We start from the raw sequence: 24,563 nt of genomic DNA on the forward strand, positions 1-24,563 counted from the left end.
CAGACGCAGCTCGGATCCCGCGTTGCTGTAGCTCTGGCGTAGGCCAGTGGCTGCAGCTCCGATTGGACCCCTGGCCTGGGAACCTCCATATGCCGCGGGAGCGGCCCAAGAAATAGCTAAAAAGACAAAACAAAAAAAAAAAACAAACAAACAAACAAAAAAAAGAAGCATGAAGTCACCACACATCAATACTTCCTTTAGGAGTTCCCGTTGTGGCGCAGTGGTTAATGAATCTGACTAGGAACCATGAGGTTGTGGGTTCGATCCCTGGCCTTGCTCAGCGGGTTCAGGATCTGGCGTTGCTGTGAGCTGTGGTGTAGGTCTCAGATGTGGCTCAGATCTGGTGTTGCTGTGGCTGTGCTGTAGGCCGGTGGCTATGGCTCCGATTCGACCCCTGGCCTGGGAATCTCCATATGCTGCGGGAGCGGCCCTAGAAAAGGCAAAAAGACAAAAAACAAAACAAAACAAAAAACCTTCCTTTAATAGGCTTCTTTTTCTTTCACATCTTTAAAAATGTAGCCCTATGGGGTGAAGTTTAAGTGTGTGTGTTTGGGGAGGGGGTGACATGGTGGGTGGAGGAAGGACAGGGTGGAAGCCAGGGAAGGAAGACAAGGATAAAAAGACTATGAAAAAATGTGAGATTGCATTTACAAATTTAGATAAATCTTTTTTTTTTTTTTTTTTTTTTTTTTTGTCTTTTTGCCATTTCTTGGGCTGCTCCCGCGGCATTTGGAGGTTCCCAGGCTAGGGGTTGAATGGGAGCTGCAGCTGCCAGCCTACGCCAGAGCCATAGCAATGCAGGATCCGAGCCACGTCTGCAAACTACACCACAGCTCACGGCAATGCCGGATCATTAACCCACTGAGCAAGGGCAGGGACTGAACCCGCAACCTCATGGTTCCTAGTCGGATTCGTTAACCACTGAGCCACGACAGGAACTCCAAGGAAAATCTTGTATATGTTTCAATAAAAAAAATTAAGGGGCCTACTTTAAAAAAGTCTAAATAGAAAAAAGCCCCATGAAACAAAACAATGACAATGAGAACCAGCCTTGGCTGTGTGAAAGGTTGGAGTCAGGGAGAATTCAATCCTAGTTTTGACCTGCGACTACCACAGCCCTTTCAAAATCATCTGGTTCCTGACCTGAGTTTGTTTGTTTGTTTGTTTGTTTTTGTCTTTTTGCCATTTCTTGGGCCGCTCCCGCGGCATATGGAGGTTCCCAGGCTAGGGGCTGAATTGGAGCTGCAGCTGCCAGCCTACGCCAGAGCCACAGCAATGCAGGATCCGAGCCACGTCTGTGACCTACACCACAGCTCGTGGCAACGCCAGATCCTTAACCCACTGAGCAAGGGCAGGGATCGAACCCGCAACCTCATGGTTCCTAGTCGGATTCGTTAACCACTGCGCCACGACGGGAACTCCCCCACCTGAGTTTTTGATCTGGTAAAGGTATACATTTCTCTTCTACATCCTTAACCTCCTCTAATTTGGCTGGTAAATGATACTCAGCTGTAGTGCCACAAGTCTGTTCCTGGAATAACTGGAAAGCCTAGGGCAAAAAGTGTTTCACACTGGAGACGTGTGTTCATCTGGCCTCAATCATTTTCACAACAGACTGAGCTGGTGACCAAATCTTGTATTCAAAGCCTTTGGCAGTTTCTCAGGCCCCCTCCCTGGATGCCTGGGCCCACCACCTGCCTGGGCTCTTGCTCTGTCTAGACCCCAGAGGGGGAGCAGGTCCCCCCATCTCAGGCAGCACAGCGCCCTGTGGCCACATCACAGCTCCAGTTCCCGTGGAGCTTTCAGACAACTGAACACCTGAAGTCTCCCCTGGCATGTTTTGTCAACTGTTGCCAGACACTCTGAGTGTTCTTGCTTAGCAATCACATGAGTAATAGAAAATAAAGGCTGGTTCTTGATCACTGATAATAATACGCGTGAGTCACATATTGACACAAAAGAACCAATACTGTGATTCTTCAAAACCAGGATGGAGTTGTCATAAATAGCAGTGTCTCTAACCAGAGCCACAGAGCAGGAGGGGCCCCAGGAGTCTCTTGGTGCCTGTTAAACTCTGGCTTGCATCAGCTTCGCTGGAAGGCTGGTGGAAACACATTCCTGGGCTCCACCCCAGGATCCCGATTCTTAGGGCTGGGGTGAGGCCTGAGAATCTGCATATCTAATGAGCTCCCAGGTGATGTCGACAATGCCGCTGGTCCAGCTCACACTCTGGGTAGCCCTGATCTAGACCAGAGGTCTCCTACCCTGGCTGTATATTCGTGTCACCTTGGGATGTCTAATAACTCCTGAGGCTCAGCGCGGGCCGGGAGGTGTGCACTGGGCTGGGTTTTTTCTTGTAGTTTTTAAAAGCTCCCATTTGATTATAATGTGCGGTCAGGTCTGAGAAGAAACAAGTGGCCAGGTACCTCATCTTACAGACAGTAGGGAGGTGTCACAGATGCTCCCAAGACCCAGTGAGAGGAGGGCCTTCCAGGGGAGCACAGGCAGCGGGTGGCAGAGCCGAGCTCTCTCCCCCTCAGAATGCAGTCTGCAGTTTTCCTAAGGCGCTCTGGTGTGGGGCAGGGGGCGGAGAAGGGAGGCTACACCCTCACGTCTGAAGCAGCTCCTGAAGCAGCCCTGGCAGAGAAAGTGCAGGTGGTGAGGCTGACGAGTGAGAGGTGCCTCTGGGCTCCAGGTAGAATCACAGCTCGGGAGATACCATTTCAGTCTGCCCCATTTTACAGATAAGGAAACAGAGGCCCAGAAAAGTGAAGAGACTTGTGGAAAGACCCATGAAGGTCAGTGGTAAAGCAGAAGGTAGAAGCCCACCTCCTGCGGTACCTGCTGGCCTCACCAGCTTGGGCACACCTTGACTGCCTCAAGTGCAAAGGCTCATGGCCCAGTTAACTGGACGCCAAGTGCAAGTTTGGGGTGAAGATCTGGAACAATAGTCACCCCGATCCAGAGTGGGATGAGATCACAGCGCAGGATCTCCCGAGGAGATGTCTGCAAATGGGCTGTACACACACCAGGGATTTTAAAAGTATATCTGGGGTGGCAGGTGGCGGTAGAGTTGAATCAAGAGGAGGATTTTTGGCATGAGGTGTCATGATGCTATCTCACCTCATCCCCAGGTAAGAGCATGATGGGTATCTTCCTCCCGGGCTTAAATCAAGAGAGAGGCTTACAGAATACTGAGATCAGGCTTGGTCACTAGGGTTGCCTGCAGTGTGGAGAAATCCACGGGACGATGACAGGCCAGTTGCTCCAGGAATGGAGCAAAGAGGGGAAGGGCTACAGTGGGATCTTAGGAATGAAGAATGTGTGGGTGCCTCTTGAGTACTAGATGTGGGTCCTGGGCAAGGGAAAGCTGTGTAGCCTGCTCAAGGCAAGCTGGAGGAGTGAGGTGAGCCCAGGAGTGGGGGTCTGCCGCCTGCCCAGGAAAAGAGCCACAAATGGCCAAGTGGAGGAGTATTTCCCCTACGTTGGGAGCACTGTAGGAGAGAAAGTCCCAATAATGGGGGCTTCGAAAATGCCACAAAAGGACCCCATGAGAACTTAAAGGGGGCCTGCTTAACCTCTGCCAGAACCAGCAAACCCAGTGCAATTCCTGGCAAGTGAGGTCTTTCCTGGCTCTCCCACCACGCCAAGAGCCAACTCTGCAGCGTTTGGAAGCCTTGGGAATGGGATGATGGGGAAAACGACTTAGGCTGGCAACAGAGAGAGAAGCAGTCCATCTGTACCCCCTCTCCTACGGCAGGTGGCTGGCTGCTTCAGGCTGAGCTAGGGGAGGAGAAGTGGTGCCTTTGAATGCAGTTTTAAGTTTTGAATATTATGATGGACTCCACATCTTAGCTGCTGACCAGGGTACCTTCAAAGTCATGAAACTTATCTGAATGTTTATCTAGGAGCAAGGGAACAACAGCACCCACCACTGGAAGAGTTAAAAAGGACAGTGTGGAGAAAGTTTCTCATTGCTTACATCCTAAGAGTCAAGCTTAATTTACATGATAGTTACAGTCAACCACGTGAGTGGCAAATGCATTTCTCCCGCAGGTAAGCAGGGCTCCTGTCCTCTAAGAGCGCTCTGAAAATGGTAGCACTAAATCTGGCCCTTGCCCTGTCTCATTCTCCACTTTTAAGGGTTCCCCATTGCCCACATGTTAAATTTCAGATTCTTGATTCTGGACAGGATGGCAGAGTAGAAGGACTTGAGCTCATTTCCTCTCGTGAAAACACCAAACTAACTGCTGCACAACCACTGACCAAATACACTGGAACCTACCAAAAAAGATATTTTATACCCAAAGACAAGAAGCCACAATAATCAAATCCAATACCAGGTGGGTGGGTGACCCACAAATTGGAAAATCATTATATCAAAGAGGTTTTCCTGCAGGAGAGTTCTGAGTCCACATCAGGCTCCCCAACCTAAGGGTCTGGCATTGAGAGGAGCCATCAGAGCATCTGAAGTCCAGCAGGGCCTGAGTGGAGGAGCTCCACAGAACTAGGGGAAACAGAAAATCCACTCTAGGAAGGTGCACACAAGGTCTTGTGTGGACTGGGCCCAGGACAAAGCGGTGACTCCATATGTGCCAGAGCCAGTATGACACTCCATAATGATCAAGGAATCAATCCAAGAAGATACACGACAATTTTAAATATTTATGCACCTAACACAGGAACACCTCAATATATAAGGCAAATGCCAACGGCCATAAAAGAAGAAACTGACACTATTACTGTGCGGGACTTTAACACTTCACTTACACCAATGGACAGATCATCAAGACAGAAAATCAATAAGGAAACACAGGCCTTAAATGACACATTAGACCAAATGGACTTAATTGATACTTATAGAACAACCATCTAAAAGCGGCAAAATACACTTTCTTCTCAAGGGCACAGGAAACCTTCTCCTTGACCAATCATATCCTAGGCCACAAAGCAAGTCTTGGTAAACTTAAAAAGCTGAAATCATAATAAGCATCTATTCTCATCACAATGCTATGAGATTAGAAATCAACTACAAGGAAAAAACTGTAAAAGAAACACCAACATATTGAGGCTAAACAATTAATGGATCACTGAAGAAATCAAAGAGGAAATTTAAAAAATACCTACAGACAAATGACAATGAAAACACATGATCTAAAATCTATGGATGCAGCAAAAGCAGTTCTAAGAGGGAAATTTATAGCAATACAATCTTACCTCTACAAATAAGGAAAATTTCTAATCAGCAACCTAAACTTAGACCTAAAGCAACTAAAGAAAGAAGAACAAACGAAACCCAAAGTTAGTAGAAGGAAATAAATAATAAAGATTAGAGGAGCAATAGATGAAAAAGAGACAAAATGAACAGAAAAGATCAATGAAACTAAAAGCTGGTTCTTTGAAAAGATCAACAAAATTGATAAATCTTTTAGCCAGACTCATAAAGGAAGAAAGGGAGAGAGCTCAAATTACTAAAAGTAGAAATGGAAAAGGAGGAGTTATAACTGACACCACAGAAATACAAATGATTGTAAGAAACTACTACAAGCAAGTACATGCCAATAAAATGGACATGCTAGAAGAAATGGACCAAATTTAGAAATCCATTGTATTTCTATACACCTCACCTTTTAAAACAGAAAACATGAGCAGATCAATTGCAAGTATTGAGACTGCAAGTGTGATTAAAATGCTTCAACAAAAAAAGTCCAGGACCAGAGCCTTCACAGGCAAATTCTATCAAACATTTAGAGGAGAGTTAACACTTAGCCTTCTCAAACTCCTCCAAAAATTGCAGAGGAAGGAACATTCTCAAACTCCTCCCGTAAGGCCACCATTCCCTGATACCAAAACCAGACAAAGATACCACAAAAAAGAAAATAACAGGCCATTATTGCTGAAGAACACCGACCAAAAATCCTCCATAAAAAACTAGTAAACTGAATCCAACAATACATTAAAAGGATCCATCATCAAGAAGGATTTATTGCAGGGATACAAGGATTTTTCAATTTCCACTAATCAGCATGATACACTACATTAACAAACTGAGGAATAGATTGTGGGATTATCTCAATAGCAGAAAGAGCTTTTGAAAAAATTCAACACCCATTTTTGATGATAACTCTCCATAAAGTGGGCATAAAGGGAACCTACATCAACGTAATAAAGGCCATATATGACAAATCTATAGCTAACATCATTCTCAACAGTGAAAAGCTGAAACTGTTTCTCCCAAGATCAGGCTAGGGGTCGAATTGGAGCTGTAGCTGCTGGCCTACACCATAGCAACACAGGAGCTGAGCTGTGTCTCTGACCTACACCAAAGCTCATGGCAACGCCGGATCTTTAACCCACGGAGAAAGGGATCGAACCCGTGTCCTCATGGATACTAGTTGGGTTATTTAACTGCTGAGCCACAATAGGAACTCCAAAGATGTCCACTTTTGCCACTTTTATTCAACATCATTTTGGAAGTCCTAGCCATAGCAAGCAGAGAAGGAAAGAACTAAAAGGAATCCACATTGGAAAGGAAGAAGTTAAATTGTCACTATTTGCAGATGACATGATGCTATACATAGGAAATCCTCAAGATGCTACCAGAAAACTACTAGAGCTCACCAATGGATTCAGTAAAGTTGTAGGATACAAAATTAACACACAGAAATCCATTGTATTTCTATATACCAACAACGAAAGATCAGAGAGCGAAAGTAAGGAAAAAATCCCATTTACCATCACATCAAAAAGAATAAAATGGATCAGATGAAGATGGCAGAGGAGGAGGACATGGAGCTCACCTTCTCCCACAAATATATACATAAATAAACTACATGTAGAACAATTCTCACAGGTCATCTACTGAATACTAGCAAAAGATCTTAGACTTCCAAAAGGGCAAGAAAACCTCCCCATAACTGAGTAGGACAAAAGAAAAAAAAAGAGAGAGAGAGAGAGAGAGAGAGAAGGGAGAAAAAGGAATCAGGACAGGACCAGCATTCCTGGGAGGGAGCCGTGAAAGAGCAAAGGATGCCACACTGGGAGGCCCCCTGACTGGTGAGATCAGCTTGGATAGAAGGGGAGCCTCAAAGGCTCAGAGAAAAGTGCAGCGGCCAGTCTGCAAAGGGCAAATCAGAGAGGGATCTGCACAGACGATTGGTGCCACCACCCAGTGCACCCGGGCCTGGGATACTTGTGTGGAGTCTGGGTGCTGAGGCTGGGGCTTTGGAGGTCAGTTCTGGGGTGAGGGCTAGGAAGGGGTGCATCACACCTGAAGGAGTGCACGAGGAGGCCTGGGCCCACCAGAGAAGTAAGACTCCATTGTTGGGAAGTGTGAGAGGAGGGGGTGGGATTGCCATGCGATCTTCTTTCTCTGTGTGCACATGGGCTCTCAGGCAGTGGTGCACCCCTTGTGCAGGCTATGGGGGTAGGGACACACTGCCATAGCCATTTCATACTCCAAAGGTGGGTAGAGTCTGCCACCACTGAGGACCCTGGGACCAGGCACCACTTGCCTTCCCCACCACCCCAGGGGTCACTGCTGCAGTGGAGGCCCTGAAACTGGGCACCATCTGCTGCCTGTACTTACCCTGGGGTGCACACAGCCCACCACCACCGCCGCTGCCAAGGGCCCTGCAACCAGGCACCACCCCTACCTCCCCAGGGATCCTGCGACGGGGTGTTGCCTGCTGCCCCCTGCATCCCCAGGGGTAGCAGCCACTGCAAAGGGCCCCATGATCAGGTGTTAGTCTTAGGCATGCCTGTTGCCCCACATCCCTGGGAACATGCATGGGCCAGGCACCTGTACACCCTCTATCAAGGGGATAATGACCTGGACACACTGAGGAAAGAGACAGCCAGCATCCAAACCAAAAGTAGCCCTCACAGTAACAAAACAGTAAACCCACAGAAGCTACCCAGGGATTCCCCCACAAATAAATAGCCCTCCAAGACTACAGGAGATAACTGTTTTCTCCTAAACTCACAGAGTGAGAGAAATATAAGCAAAATGAAGAGCAGAGGGACCATTCTCAGGTAAAACAACAGGAGAATTCCTCTGATGCAGAAGACAATGAAAGAGACCTCTGCAGTCTAACAGACACTGAGTTAAAGAAAAAAAAAAAAAAAAAAAAGGTAATGGAAATACTGAAGGAATTAAGAAAGGCTATCAACAGAAATGCAGATTACTGTAAAAAGGGGCTAGAAACTATAAGGAAGAGTCAAGACAAATTAGAAAACTCATTTGCTGAGACTAAAGCTAAGCTAAAGGCAATGAATTGCGGTATGAATAATGCAGAAGAATGAATAAGTGACTTGGAAGATAAAATAATGGAAATCTAAAAAAGTACCTACTGTATAGCACAGGGAAGTCTACTCACTATTCTGTAATACCCTATATGGGAAAAGAATCTGAAAAAGAATGGATAGGTGTATATGTTTAGCTGAATCACTTTGCTGTACATCTGAAGCTAACACAACATGGTCAATCAACTGCACTCCTATATAAAATAAAGTTCAGATTCCTTGCTGTCTCTCCTGCCTCCCCGTGAAGCCTCCTCTTGCACCCTATCTCCCCAAAGCCCGTGCCCAGGCCTCAGCACCCTGAACACATCCCTCCCTTCCCTAGGCCTCCGCGCATATGATTCTCTCTGCAGGGCTGAAAACCTCCCAGCCACTGCTTCCCACTCACTGTCCAGGTCTTAGCATAGATGTCACTTCCTACTCAAAGCCTTTACTGGTTCTGCACCCTAGTATCTCCTGCATGCATCCAACCAGCCCTTATCTCCTTGCATTATAAACATTTTGTTGGCTGGCTGATTTTCCCAGAAGGCTGATGGAGGTGGGGAGGATTAGGTTTAGCTTAAATCCCCAGGAAATAGCCCAGGGCCTGGCACACAGTAGGTGCCCAATAATCTTTAAATAAATAGTAAATGAACATTGCAAACACCCTGTAACAGAAGGAGGGATTACCTTCTTCTTCATTTTCACATTTTTGAAGATGGCGTGGACCCTCCATGTCTTTGCAAACATTGCCCCAAAGGCAGTGGTGTAGCCCACGGTGAGAATCCAGGTCCTGACCTAGAGAGCATGAGAAAACAGAGGCATTAACTCCTCCCAGGTGGAGGGATCTTGTCATTTATGGGAGTGTCCCAACAGGGGGGATTCTAGACAATGGGGACCGACCTCTACATATTGTAGGGTTTAACTAGCATCAACAGTCCTTCAATCACATTTCAAGCTGGTAGACGTTTAGTTCTATTGGTCACTCACCAGATCCAGGGGTCTGGAAACAGATGCATGCAAGATTCAAACCCTGCCTACCAAGGGCCCACAGCCCAGAGGGAGCCAGTCACAGTGAGAGGCACAGAGGGCCCCCAGGACCACCAAAGGGTTTCAGCCCAGTCCTCTGGTCTTGCTTCCCGCCTTCCTTCCTTGATGGCTTTCCATGTGGGGAGACAGCTCTGCAGAGGTGAACGTAATTGATTTCTCTGTTTCCTCCCTTGAGTCTCTAGGAAACTAGACAGCCCTAGGAACCTCTTCTATGGGACTCCTGCTCCTGGGTTGTGGGCAGTGAACTGCCAGGATTGAGACTGGGCGGGACACCAAGCCTATATGGCCCTTCTCCAGTGCTAGCAACCCCACCACTCTGGTAGAGCAGGGCAGAATGCAGCCAGAACTGGGCCTGGGGACACCCAGCTGGCAGCTGCACCAGCTCAGCTTCTGGCCATCATGAGGGGCTGCTGAGTTGGGGGGGAGGCCAGAGGAGAAGGGCTGTGACCTTCCCACTCCCTCCAGGGGCCTGTCTCCTGAGGCCTTCAGACAAAGAATAACAATGCTGCCTTCGTCCGTTGCTCAGGCCCTTCCCACCATGGTCAAGTGCTTGGCTCCTATTGCACTGAGTGACCTCAGGAGTCTGGCTACTCAGCACCAGACTAGCTTGGCCACTGAGCCCACACTGGGACCTTGGGTTCCGGCTCGAGGACTGAGGCCCTAACTGGCTCTTATCTGTTCCCCAGGACTAAAGTGTACCCCGATCCCTAGCTCTGGGCTTGTGGCTGCCAGAAACTGCCAGTCCTGATAGAGCCGACAGCCTCATCCCTGCAGGCTGGCATGGCAGGTCACCATATGGGATGTTTTAGGGACCTCCTGGGTGCCCACTCCCTACCTGTACTGCCATGGAGGCCAGATCCCAGCCTCTCTGGAGTCCACTGTCATCGCTGGTCTGGATACCCTCCAAGACCCAGGAGACTCACTTCGCTGCACACTGAGCCCACATCATGCCCCAGCCCTGGACTGTGTGCCACTGGGTTCTGGGGTCCCCCTCTCACTGGAACAAAAAAGCTGTGTGCTCCGTGAGCTCTGGTTCTAGGCTATGGTCCTTCGTCTGCTCTTCTTCCACTCTGCTGAGCTAAGTTCCCTCTTAGAGGTCCCTATCTGCCTCAGTTAAACACAGCAGGAAGGTGGATGCGGTAGGAGAGGGACAGTCAGCCAGCTGCAGTGGACAGGCCGGGCCCTCCATGTCTAGAGGAGTTGGCCTGGCAGGTTTGTCCGGCCTCAGTGGCTCGTCCAGCCCAGGGCTGCAGGTGGTCATGTAGGCGGTTCCCAGACATGCTCCCTTCCTGGAATCCCTTCACTCTGCCTTTCTAGCAACGTGGCTTTGCCGCTTTTCAGAGACAGAACGTCTCGTCTCCCCTTCCCATCTGTAAAAATAGGATCTGGCTGGGCAGACGGCAAGGCCCCTTAAGCAAGGATGGTAGAATTACAGCGATTGTTCAGAAACATGGCAGGGGGAGGTGTGAATGCTGACGATGCACGGGTGAGAATCAAACTTTTTTTTTTTTTTTTTAAATTTCAAAAAGTTCACAGGCAAGAAAATGAATCACAGTACTTAAGAGAACGTGTACGATGGCCACATCATTACCTGTATTATAATGTAAGGATGCAAGAAAAGTATACAGAACAGAGACAGGGAAGGAGCCAATTACTGGGAATTTAGACATGACCCTATTCCATGACCAGATCACACATTCCTAGCCTGTCGGGTTTACTCAGGACCTTACAGATCATCTCATTCCTTTGTTCATCTGTTTTTCAGTAGGGATGACTAGGGCAGAAACTAGGTATATAATGGTAAATACCAACAAAACAACCACCAGCGCCAAAACCAGGGTGATTATTTGGAGCCATCAGTTGAGTGAAAAGACCCCTCTGTAGATGCAGAAACTGAGAGGGCGTTCAAGGTACTTCTCTAAACTTCGCCACCCAGCTCCAGAGCTGAGCCTGAAGTCGAGGCCCTGACCCAGGCCAGCCCTCTCTCTCCCACATCATGCTACCAACTCCTCTGAGAGTCTCCTTAACCCCAATCAGGTTCATTCCCACGCAGGAGGCAGCTGTCAATGGGACCGCACACCCAGGGGAGTAGCTGCCCAGCCTGAGCACACTCTGCTGGCTGATCTCAACACACTTTTAGAGCTAAGTTTGACATGACTGTGAAGACCGATGATCTCCAAGTGTTTCTAACCATGTTCCCCTATCGGAAAAACAATTTTAAATATGAACATACAGAGAATGCAAGTTTTTTAAAAGGAGGTAAGAGATGAAATAATATCATTTTTACCTCATAATGTGGCAGACGAAAATATCTCTTATTTTGGTTAGAAGCTGATCACTCTTGGGAGTTCCCATCGTGGCTCAGCAGAAATGAAACTGGCTAGCATCCATGAGGATGCAGGTTCGATCCCTGGCCTTGCTCAGTGGGTTAAGGATCCGGCGTTGCTGTGAGCTGTGGTGTAGGTTGCAGATCCTGTGTTGCTGTGGCTGCGGTGTAGGCCGGCAGCTACAGCTCCGATTCGACCCCTCACCTGGGAACCTCCATATGCTGCGGGTGTGATCCTTAAAAAAAAAAAAAAAAAAAGTTGGTCACTCTAGTATGCTTAGCATTATTATATTTGATTTGACTTGTATTTTCTTTGGTGTAATCATTTACAGGCCACTTGTTTATTGTGCAGGGCTCATTGATTGTGAATCATTAGGATTCAATCATATAAATGAGTTAGCCGAAACTCAATAATAAAAATTTAACCTGGCATCTCAAAATGGCAACATGTTGCCAAAAACTGAAAGCAAAGAGTGGGCAAGGATGCTTGGGCACAAATGAGATAACCGAGCAGGCCCCAAACCTGCTGGCAGAGTTCACATAAATTGGTGTCTGCGAACTTGGATTTGGAGGGTTCCCTCAATGACAGGAGTGACTCTGCCAAAGCAGTTTGTGCAAACAGCATGGTTTATGTGCACACCTGCTTTTCTTCTGAGAGCCTGGAATTTGGGTATGCGCTCAGCAAAGGGTACCTGGGTGACTGGCCCCCAGTGAAACCCCCGGGTGCTGAGTGTCTAATGAGCTTCCCTGGTACACATGTCATGTGTTGTCACAAGTCGTTGCTGGGAATTAAGTGCATCCTGTGACTCCCCTGGGAGAGGCTCTTGGACACTTGCACCTGATTCCCCCTGACTTCACCCCATGTGCCTTTTCACTTTGCTGATTTCACTTTATGTTCTTTCTCTGTAATTAATCATTGCTGTGAGTACAGTTGTATGCTGAGTCCTCCTAGTGAATCACTGAACTGGGGGTTGTCTTGGGGACCCTGGACACGATGCCCTGTGGCTGGCTGGGGTCACGGATTGACCAACCACTCTGTTCTCAGCAGAGTTCCCTGCATGAGACCACCAGACACACCCAAAGAGAGCCCCAGGGTCAGTCCAGGTAGTCAATCTTAGTAAAGCTGAATTTCTTTCATTTTTCTCTACATAAAAAGTAAGTGAAAGCTGTAATCTTCCATAAAACAATCCCAGTGGGTTCCTATCCCATGCGGAGCCAGCTCTTCAGACAGTGAGGAAACAACACTAGAAGAAAGAGTCTGAAAGCAGGACAGTGGGACCCCTACCAGCAGAGCTGCTCACCCCTGAGCCTCCGCTAGGCCTTTGCAAAATGAAGGGTTATTTTGCTCTCTACTCCTCCACCATCTTTTAAAGATAGAAATGGACCCTGCGGTTGAGTCCTGGCCCCTCTCTGTCCTAAGAGGGCTCTCCCTGGGTTATTACTCCCACTCTCAGGCCTCACCCATTTACCTCGTGCTGACAGTTCCCCCGTCTCTTTCCCAGCTCCTTTGTCTGGAGCTCCAGAACTGCATATGTCCCTGTCGCTGGAGATCTAGGTGACACTAGATGTCTCAGAAGACATTCACCCACCAGCCAGAGCTGAGCCCTTCAGCTCTTCCCCTGAGCAATTCCATTTCCTCCTGACTTGGGGGTGGTGCCCGTAGCCACCTGTCACCCAGGTTAGGGACCTGGAAGTCCCCTGGGAATCCTCCCCCACCCTCACTCTCCTATTCAGTCCCCAAGTCCATCTCCTTCTACCTCCCCACCTCCAACCCATTCTCTGCCCTTCCCGTGTCCTGAGAGTGGGGCCCCATGCCTGTCCCCCCAGGCTCCCTGGAGGACACCATCAGGAGACTGGAGGGCGCCAGAAGCGAGGAGGCAGGGCATGTGCTGCCTGCTGCCACTGCTTTTGTGCTGCCTATGGCTGTAGCTGGGCTTCCCACGTGGCTCTGGCCCTCTCTGGGCTCAGGCAGACACTCCTCTCTCTACCCTTTCAGGCCCAGGATTGCCGAGGGCTTCCTCTACTCCACCTCCACCTCTGCAGGCACTGCCTTCACGGGAGGGTCTCCGTGTGAGGCACCAGGGTGGGCTCTGTTTGCCACCAGGGCTGTGCCTCTTACTCCCCTGCCTCTCATTAGTACACCCGCCTCTCTGTTCCCTTGGTGCCATCCAGAGTAGTCATTACGAGCAGGGACTCTGGAGTCAGCGTGACATGAGTTCAAGTCCTGTCACTTACTATCCATGCGAACCTGGGCAGGTCATGCAACCTCTGTGAGCCCCGATTTCCTCGTCTGAGAAATGGGGGTAACAGTAATGCCTTTGACTTTGTGGTGTGGTGGAGCTGATGAGATGAAAGAAGCTGGGTGAGCAGCTGAGGTTCTGAGTCAGGATCTGATTTCCGTCCACGTGTTCCTCACCTCCACGCACTGGACCGCTGCAGGTGCCCCCCAGCTGGCCGCCCACCTCTCCCCTCACCAGCTGCCCATCAGGACAGGGACTGTTCTCCAGTGCAAACCTCAGCAAGTCTCTCTAGGTTTAAACCCTTCCCTGCCCCACAGAACCCGAAGGTGTAACTCCAGATTCTTAGCGGGGTGTCACCCACACCACCCACACCTCACCTGCTACTCCCCGTGTGGCACTTTACAGCCAAGCAATTCCATGCTGATTACACTGGCTCACACTGCAGGCTGGGCACTGGCGAATTCTTCCACTCAGAAGGCCATTCTCTCTCTAATCTCCCCCCAACGTTCTCCTTGGTCCCCTGAAATCCGGACTCATGGGTCAGCTCCTTTGAGAAGCCCTCCCAGACTTTGCAAGGAGGTCACAGATACCTCCTATTTGAGACTGTGCCCTCATATTTCTGCTGTGCTGGCCGTATTGAGGTGACAGCCACCTAATTACTTGCCTGCCTCTCCCACAAGATGGTGCTACTGGGAGGAGGGCCTATGCTTTCAATCTCTGGATCCATCCCTGGATCCAGTGGAACCACCACCCTGGAGGGGAAGCTGGCTGACTGGGTGGGCTCACTCAGGAGCCAAAAATGTCAGGTCAAGCCTGAGCAAGCACATGAAAGAAAGACTGCAGAGGGAGCTGGAGAACTGGATGGCAACTGAGACTGAGTTTATGGCCTCAGTAGTCCCTTTCTCCCAATAAAATATGCTGTCTGGGAGGTAGTGAGCTCCCCATCACTCCGTGGATTCAAGCAGAACTTGGAGGACCCCATATCAAGGTGCTCTAAGGGCATTTCCTGCACTGAGGGATGTTTCATTTGATGATGCCCACATACCTCTCTTCTAGGTGTTTCTATGATGTCAAATAAACTACAAGGTTCTGCAGGGCTCTAATGATTCTGTTTCCAATACGTCGCCTCAACTACAAGTAGCTACTGATTCAGCAATATAAGACAAATGGCTACTTCACTCTCTCAAAGTCTTAAATGCATTTATTCTTCTAATGTTAATGTCTTTTCTTTTCTCTCCTTAGCCATAAAGCTCCTGGCTCCCTCTGTGCACAGACTGACAGGCAGCCATGGGGGAGAGGAACTTGAGGCAGGCAATGCCCATTTCAGTCTCACCTATCAAAATGGAAAAAAAAATAATTGGAGCACCTCTCCCAAAAAAATCTTTGTCTGGAACCATTCTGCTTAGCTGCTCATTCCATTGATTGTGGGAAGGTCTGCCTGGCAGAGGGAAGGGCTTTCATGGCTCTTTGGGGAACCAGTAAGAAAAGGAACACACAGCCTCTCTTGCAGGTCTGTTCTGACGGTGGAAGGCACCGTGGCAGCTGGCTGGATGCTGGGGGTGGTGAGCCATTTTCCCACTCTCCAGAAAAGTTGAAAAAGAGCCTTTTGTTTCATTCTGACAATTCACTCCAGGGGAGTGATAGTGAGAAGGTGGATAAAGGAGACCCAGACTGTCCAAATGCAAGCCCCAGACCTCTGTTCCCATGAGGGGTTGTAGTCTGGAGCGTAAAGGCTGGACCTCAGCCTGGGGTCTCCAGGGTCTGCCTTGACTCCCTGGGGAGAGGCGTGGTAGAGGGGTTTGGAGTGTTTCCTGAGTTGCTCTAGATACGGCTTCAGAAGACTTTGTCTAGCTCAGGGCCCTTTAAGTAAGATCTGCATACACAATGCTTTCTGGAGTTTAGAGCACGACAAAATCTTTTTTGGGGAACAATTCAAGGGCCCTCAATTTCTGGGCACAGAAAAGAGGACCCAAGTTAGGGCCAATAGAGCATCCTAGGAGCCTTGGGGCAAATCAGAGAAAGCTGCCCCCTCTGGGAGGAATTTCTAATGGGCACCCCCCTCAAAGCCCTTTCTGAAAGGCTCCCATCTCTTTAAGGTCCTACCAGCTGAAGAACTCAACTCCCACCCACTCCTGACGCTAATACCCTTGTGCAGTGCACAAAATGCACAACTGTACTTGGTGGCCTTGGCTTAGGCAAGAGAACAGGGAGGAGGTCCTTCTTCCCCTTCCCCCCACAACCCTAGCAAGTACCTCCGTGACTGAAGGTTGGAGAGTTTTCTGGAAGCACAGTATTCTTGAGATGGGTGGTGGCAGCAGGAGATTGTAGGTGTGCGCTGGGGAGGGGGCTGATGTGGGCCTCCAAGCTGCTCTGTGGACTGAAGATGTAGATGAATGGATGTGGGGGATGGAGTGGGGAAAGGGAAGTGAGGTAGGAGGTAAATAGGCCCCAGGCTGAGCAGCTGCACCTGGTTTCCTACTGACACTTTTCCCTTCAAGGCAGGAGTGGCCCCAGGCTGAGCAGCTACAGCTGGTTTAGGCCCTAGGCTGAGCAGCTGCAACTGGTCTCCTGCTGATACTTGGGGATAAGATACAGCAGAAGCCCTGGGCCCTGATAAGGTGAGAGACAAACGATCACAATGTCCCCATTCTCTCGGTCAAGGAGATGTCCCAGCCCAATGCATGCGCAGAAGAGGTCTTAGTCTCCAGGAAGGACAAAAAGAGGGAGCAGATGCCAATCCATCATGTGTCCTGCCGATCTCTCAGAAAGCTTAGTGCTGGAATTCATCTTGGCTGAGAGAATTATGTGCAGAGCAGGAAGACCCTGAGTCGGGCCAAATACAGGCATGAGCAAGATGATGGCCAGAGACAAGCTGGAAAACTGGCCCCATGTAAGCACCTAAGCTGCCCCTATTGCATGGAACTCACTCCAAGTTCGCCCGTGTGCTCTTCCACACGCACTCAGCTTCTAAGAAATGCTGTCTCTACTTCACAATCTTGGTCTCTTTGCTGAATTCTTTCTTCAAAGAAGGCAAGGACTGAGGTCCTTCTTCCAGCTGTTCCACTGCTGGCATCAGAAGGAGAGGAGGATGTGCCATCGACACGGCAGCTGCTAGGACATTTGTGAGCAAATAGGAGGCAGCGTGCATGACTCCCAGAAATAACTGCAGCGCATTCTGAGAGGTCTCCTATTTTAAGTCTTCCCTGATTGGTCCCTCTGCTTTTGGCCCTCACTCCCTCTCCTAGGCCTGTCTGCGTAAGGGCATACAACACACTGAATGGGAGTTATCTTCCCGTCTGTGCTGCTACCTCCCCGAGGGCAGTGATCTATGTGTCCAGCTCTGTCCCTGTAGAGTCTGGCACATGGTAGGTACCTGGGAAATGTTATCACATAAATGAATGACTTATAAGACAAGGACCAGGACCTGTGGTAGCCCAAATGAGGCTCTATGGGATGGAGGGTAGGGCATTATCTGTCCATTTGCTGAAGGCTCTGGTGAACCCCCGGCATCCTACTCAGCCCCCTTTCTCTGGAAGCCAGAGGTCCAGGGAGCCCTACACAACAGAAGGCCCTGGATGGCTAAGGACACAGGCGATGGCGGTGGGGAGGCCGCTATAGTCAAGAGGAGAGCTGAAATCTGTCCAGGACCCTAATTGGCCCAAACAAGTCTTGTCAGCACCAGTTCCTGTAGCCACCTTCCTGGGTTGATCTAAAGTTGCCAGGCAAAGCCACCATCAAACCCCACGGGCATGCCCTGGCCCAGCTTTCTGGCCGCCTTCTGAAATCACTCAGATTCCAATGACTGGGACTCATGTTCAAGTGCCCATCTGTGTCATTCTTACCTCCCTTGCAGCCTGCCCTGAGGCCCCTTCCAGCACACAAGGGGGCAGAAGTACAGCAGCTCGGGTTTGACTTAGGCAGCCCTGACTCTGTCCCTGACCCAGATCTACCAGAGCTAAAACATATAAAGCCAGATGTCACCATGGACATTCCTACACCCAATCAACCAGCATCAGCCCCAGGTTTCCAGCCACTTCTTCATTCCAAGTTTACTCTGCTATATTAGTATCTATCTTATCAGTGTCCAGAAATGAACACAATTATCCAGACCGAGTCCCATCATTCACCTACTCACGATAACGGCTAACATTTATTCAATCTTACTACACGGCAGGCACTAAGTGCTTTGCATACACTATCTCATTTATTCCTCACGGTCCTACGAGCAAGCCCATTTTACAGAGGAGTAAACTGAGGCTCAGAGAGGCTAAGTACCTTCAAGTCACACAGCAGGGAAGTAGCACAGCTGGGATTTGAATGCAAGCAGTCTGACTGATAGTCTCAGGCACTCTGACATACTTTGGGGATGTATCAAAAATGAATGAATAGGAGTTCCTGTCGTGGCTCAGTGGTTAATGAATCCGACTAGGAACCATGAGGTTGCAGGTTCGATCCCTGCCCTTGCTCAGTGGGTTAACGATCCGATGTTGCCGTGAGCTGTGGTGTAGGTTGCAGACGCGGCTCGGATCCCGAGTTGCTGTGGCTCTGGCGTAGGCTGGTGGCTACAGCTCCGATTCGACCTCTAGCCTGGGAACCTCCATATGCCGTGGGAGCGGCCCAAGAAATAGCAAAAAAACAAAAAAACAAAAAAACAAAACAAAACAAAATGAATGAATAAATACGCTGAAACAACTTAGTTATACACCTTAATAGGGTGAATTTTATGGTATGTGAATTACAGGTGGGTCTCTGTATCTGTGAGCTCCGCATCTTCAGATTCAACCAACAGGGAGCAAATTGAAAATATTTTTTTAAAAAATTCTAGGAAGTTCCAAAAAGCAAAACTTGAATTTGTCGCACCAGCAACTATTTACATAGCATTTACATTGGATTTACAAGTATTTACATAGCATTTACATTGTATTAGGTATTATAAGTAATTCAGAGGTGATTTAAAGTATCCGGGAGGATTGCGTAGGTAATATGCAAATATCATATCATTTTATAAAAGGGACTTGAGCATTCTCAGATTTTGGTATCTGCGGAGGTTCCTGGAACCAATACCCTGTGGATACCAGGGGAGGACTGTATATCATATCCCAATTTTAAAAAATCTGAATGGACAAAATGTTTGGTTGAGATAAATGCCCACATCCCTAAGAATTTAGTTCACCTGTTTCTCCTGGTATAAACCAGCTAACAAAAATCAAAATATTTCTTTAAAAAAAATGAATGAAATGTCTTAGACATCTGTGTCATCCGACAGAGTCCAGACTTCAGTCCTGCCACCTAGCCATATATGACCGAGTTTCCGGTTTTCTCTCCTGTGAAGTGGGGTCCGTGAACCTCGCCTTGTCAGGCAGTTGTGGGATTTGAAGGAAAGGCTGCATGTGGCGGCTGGCCCTGTAAATCACAGTGGAGAGTGCTGAATTTTATGAGGGCACAGGCTTGGGGAGTTAACAGGACATTGCTGACCGCCTCCAGGCCCAGCAATGCTCTGGGAACCCCTGGAGCTGTTAAGACCTGCCCTGGATGGATCGAAGGCCCTCCCTGGGTCTTCTTGTCCTCACTGCGGAGTCCCTTCTTACCCTTGCCTGCTCGCCTGGGGGTTTCTGCCTGGGATTCCACAAAGCAGGCAAGCACCTTTTGTCTTCTCCACTCATCTCTGCTCCCTCTCTGGGCTGCCCAGGGCTGGGATTCCTGAGCTGCGTAAGCGAGTGTGAGGGCCCTCCCATACCCTGGTACCGGGGCTCTGGCCCATGCCCAGCACTGTCCTCACAGGCAGCTCCGTGCCCACAGGGGCTACGTTGCTATGGTGATTCCACTGCCCACACAGTGTCCAGGGAGACAGCACGGTGTCGCTGGAGCTGTTTGCAAGACTTGCTGAAACTAGGCTGGGAAGATGCAGGGAAGGTTCAGAGGGGGCGGGGATGTGAACTGAGTGTAGCTGCTTCCCTAGTTCTGTGTGTGTGTGTGTGTGTGTGTGTGTGTGTCCACGTGTTCACACATGCACCCACCCTGCTGTCCAAGTTACAATGGCCCTTCTGAGTAGAGACACAGCCCCTGGAAAGACAAAATCCTGTGACTGTCATAGGTTTCTTGCTGAGATGGTGTTCACCGTTTAGCCTTGTGTGTAGCTTCTATATTGAAAACTAAAAGGGAAATAGTGGCATTGCTATGGCAGCAGAACAGACTGAACTGTGACTTCTCTTGCTCCACATGTAAAGCTGGCTGGGTGATCCACCTTGTCCCTTGCCCTATAAGAGTTCCCACAGGACACAGAGCAGGACACCAGGAGATCCCACTGTGACGGGGAGAAAGACGCCCCCTCCTAGCTTACTTTCCTTATGCTCCAGGTGGTTCCTCTGAATCGTCTCATGTAACCTGCACCACAGTCCTGCATGGGGATTTGTCGTGCTCATTTTCCAGACAACAAAACTGAGGCTCAGCGACACTCAGTCGCTTGCCACAGTCAGGGGGTAGTCAGTGTAGGAAGTGGGAGTCGATCCTGGGCTGCTGAGCACCTGTGCTCGCTGTGCTACACGGCCCTGCCCCACCTCCATCTCCCTGCTGGGTGGGAGGTCACTGGGGGTGCTGTCTGGGCCCAAAGAGAACACAATCCGAGGTCCCAAGTGAAAGAAGTGAGCCTCCCACTGGACTAGCAGGTGGAGGACAACCTAGATCACACCCACTGGGGCTGGCACTTGGGCTCCAAATTCTAGAGCTTTTGGTTCCCTTCCTGAGCAATATTGGGAATTATTAACTAAGGGACCCCAGTCCTAACCCACGTACACATCTGTGCTGACCCAGTTCAATCCACAGTAGTTAATCTATGCCTTTTCCCCACAGTTAGTTATAAATGTGGGCTCGCCGTGCAGAGCCTCTGCAACAGCCCTGACTGCAAATAAAGGAATCCTCAGGCTGGGGAGAACCAGGCCCCGGCGTCTTCAGAGCCCTCATGTTCCAGCTAATGCTGATGTGTGAGGCACTTTATGATTTATTCATACCGCCTTGCCAGGCTTCCCAGGACAGCCTTCCCCTCGCAGAAATGAGCGTGACTCCCCGAACAGAATGTCAGGCTTCATTAACAGAAACACTCAGGGGATGTCCCTGTTTCGGCTCCCTGGCCTGCGTCGCCCAGCAATTGCAGGATTCGGGTCAGACTCTAGGAGGCACCTGTGCTCTGACGGCCTGGCTCGTGAGCAGGGTGAGATGGCAGGAGCTCTCTTCTAGGAAGGACAGACTCCCCGAGGCCTGGGCCTCCCGTCTCTGCACTGGAGACTGGACCTTGGGCCAGTGGATGTGTTCCCGGGTGGCAGGTGCTAGTGACAAGGAGCCTGGGTGGGGCTCTGCCCCCCTGATTTTCAGCACGGACACCGAGGCGGGGCCCTCAGCTCTTGGGGAGCCACTGAAAGATCAGAGCACTCTGTATATGAGAAGTCGCCAAAACGGCCCCTGGTACTGTTTTCATTATTGCCTTTGTCATCGTCTCTTCAAACTTAAGGAGGGCATCCCCAGGAACAGAGGGGGCAAGGAAACCCCGCTCTCCTCACTGAGCTGTTTCAGGGTGCCTCAGGAGCAGCCCTGCCCTCAAGCCTCACCATTGCCCAGGGAAACTGACCACAGACACACAGAGCACCCGTGAGCTCACAGGCCCCACAGGGCACAGAAGTCATGCGGACACAGAAATGAAGTGGACTTCGTGGGCTTCGAACCCTCCCCACCTGAGCAAGACACAAGCTGCGGTCCCCATCCTCATGCCAGGGAGATAAGGGAACAAACCGCTAACCCACACTCACAAGGACTTTTGAGCAGCTCAGCTTCTTTGGAAGCTGGCTCCAGGCACCTCGATGCCAGGCACGTTGGGGGGGCTTGTGGCTCTTGAGTTCACCTCCTTAACTCTCAGAAGGGCAGAATAAAGCAGGATGGGGCAGGAGTGGACTTGGAATTAAAAAAAAAAAAAATCTCTGCGTAGGAAGTTGAACCAGGTAAGCCCTGGAGCACAGGGGGTCTGACGGCCCTCCAGGTTCACTCCAGACAGGAGGGGTATCTGAGCACCCTAGGGACCCCCTGGGGTATCGGAGACTTGACCATGAGGTTCTCAAATGGAACCTTTCAAACAAAGTACGACTTCTAGGGACATCTTACTTGCTGGACTATTCACACTGAAGTTACTGGTAATATTAGGAAGAGCCATCATCTGCAGGAATCAGGGGAGCACCAGCACTTGCTCTGGGGCGTCCCTCCTGTCCACGTGCTGTCCCAGAACCTAGGGACCTGATGCAGTCCTGAAAGTCCAAGTGTGGATGGTGACCTGAAGCACATTTAAGGGGTCTTCCACATGTTTATCCCTTGACGCCAACTTTATATATATACATATTTTTTTGTCTTTTTCGGGCCATACCCACGGCATATGGAGGTTCCCAGGCTAGGGGTTGAATTGGAGCTGTGGCCACCGGCCTGCACCACAGCCGTAGCAACGCTGGATCTGAGCCTTGTCTGCAACCTACACTACAGCTCACAGCAATGCCGGATCCTTAACCCACTCAGCGAGGCCAGGGACTGAACCTGCGTCCTCATGGATGCTAGTCACGTTCGTTTCCGCAGAGCCACAATGGGAACTCCCCCTCACTGCCAACTTTTACTGCACAATCATCCAGTAGTGGGTGACACTTAGACTTTAGAGCAATAGATAAAATCTAGTAAAAGAGACTGTTTTCTAAATGGAGCCTACCTTGCTCTTAACATCTTAAAAGAAAATAGCAACGACAAAGGAGTTGCTTTTGGATTAAACTGGTCAACACAGATCCTCTGACCATCCCTTCTAACTCTGGTCCTCCAGGCAGGGAATTGGACGAATTATTGCATTTAGGACCAAAGAGAGACCCAAAGGTCTGACTCAGTTTTGAGGGATCACAGTGAAGTCCAGAAATGAATTCCAACAGGTCATCCTCATCTTAAAAAGTAAGCCAATGATACTTTCAACTGAGAGTTCCACAAAATTGCTAATTGCTCACATGCAAACTTCTTAAAAACTAACAAACAAACAACAGCGATAATAACTGGCATCAAAAAATTTTAAACATGTTAATTTTCAAAATAATTCTTCTAAAATATAGTAAATAAATTACACCGTGTGGGGCTTCCTTAAACATATCCATTCTCAGTCGGGGTGATATGTTTTCCAAGAGGGGTAAACACTGGTTCTTGAGTGTGAAAAAATAATACTCTTTCTTTCTTTTTTTAATCTTTTTAGGGCTGCACCCGCAGCATATGGAGGTTCCCAGGCTAGGGGCAGAATCGGAGCTGTAGCCACTGGCCTACACCACAGCCAGAGCAACACAGGATCTGAGCCATATCTGTGACCTACACCACAGCTCACGGCAACGCCAGATCTTTAACCCATTGGGTGACGCCAGGGATTGAACCTGCGTCCTCATGGATGCTAGTCAGATTCGTTTCCAGTGAGCCATGACAGGAACTCCAAAATAATACTCTTTCATGTAGAAACTATAGGTATACCTACAGTAGTACATAAACAGATACATAGTATATCTTGGGTATTGAAATTTCAGGGGGGGGGTTAGAAAAAAAAAGTCTACAAAGGCTCCTTGGGGGGCAATTTGGAAAAAAAGGGTTGAGAAACACTGCTATTACGTAGAGAATAAGGCTCATGATCTTTTCTGTGTGACTCAAAGTCACCCATACTGACATCTCTTCTCACATTTTGTGGCGGTTGTCATGGTTGATGGGCAGACTTGTTCCTTCTTATATGGTCTTTTTTTTTTATTACTCAATGAATTGATTACATGTATAGTTGTACAATGATCATCACAATCCAATTCTTTTTTTTTTTTTTTTGTCTTTTTTTTTTTGCTATTTCTTTGGGCCGCTCCCGCGGCATATGGAGGTTCCCAGACTAGGGGTTGAATCAGAGCTGTAGCCGCCGGCCTACGCCAGAGCCGCGTCTGCAACCTACACCACAGCTCATGGCAACGCCGGATCCTTAACCCACTGAGCAAGGGCAGGGACCGAACCCGCAACCTCATGGTTCCTAGTCGGATTCGTTAACCACTGTGCCACGACGGGAACTCCACAATCCAGTTCTTATATGGTCTTGACCCTGACCCCAGGGACAATGCTTTTCTGGGTGGTGATTTTTCTTCCTCGCCTTTCCAGGTAATACAGTAATTCTCAGGGGGCTGTCTTCTAGAAAAAGTGTGTTCAATCCATGATCTTCATTTTATAGGCAATATTTAAGTCCATTCTGATCTGAAAGCTATATCACGCGGCCCGGTTGAATTACTTCAATGACTGAACGAGCTGTCTGTTGCCTGTTCAAGTATTTTCATGCAATGCTGGGTTTGTCTCTCTGTTGTTGGTGAGCGTGGTCACCAGGAAACCCTTATATCACAAACCACTGGAATGGGCAGAATGACTTACCGTGCAAAGGGTTTCGAAGGTCTTTTCAGAGACGAAGGACCCATCGAGGCCAAAGAGGAAGATGGATGCGTAGGAAAGCATTCCTCCGAGGATGATGAGGTTGTTCATGTATGGACTGGACATCTTGATCAGCCTGCCGAGAGAAAGAGACCCGAGAATTATCAGAACGGTGAATATAGCTAGTCCTTCAGCAAATATTTTCTGAATGTGTATCAGGTCACCAA

General features: G+C 49.1%; 1 protein-coding gene across 2 annotated transcripts in view; it reads right to left on the reverse strand.

The window, feature by feature from the left end:
• The window catches only part of GABBR2 (gamma-aminobutyric acid type B receptor subunit 2), a 390,041-nt gene that overhangs the window by 69,933 nt on the left and 295,545 nt on the right, over positions 1-24,563 (reverse strand). For both annotated transcript variants that reach the window (XM_084990752.1, XM_021066509.2), the window contains exons 11-12: positions 24,340-24,472; positions 8,971-9,078 (exon numbers count right to left, since the gene is read on the reverse strand). In XM_084990752.1, coding sequence (XP_084846878.1) covers positions 8,971-9,078; positions 24,340-24,472 — 241 coding nt within the window. The remainder of the gene's footprint in view (positions 1-8,970; positions 9,079-24,339; positions 24,473-24,563) is intronic.

The sequence above is a fragment of the Sus scrofa genome, chromosome 1, assembly GCF_054392235.1.
Source record: "Sus scrofa isolate SSC_HxYL_T2T_F1_AM1 chromosome 1, Sscrofa_HxYL_maternal_Yorkshire_Landrace_v2.0, whole genome shotgun sequence".
Lineage (NCBI taxonomy): Eukaryota > Metazoa > Chordata > Mammalia > Artiodactyla > Suidae > Sus > Sus scrofa.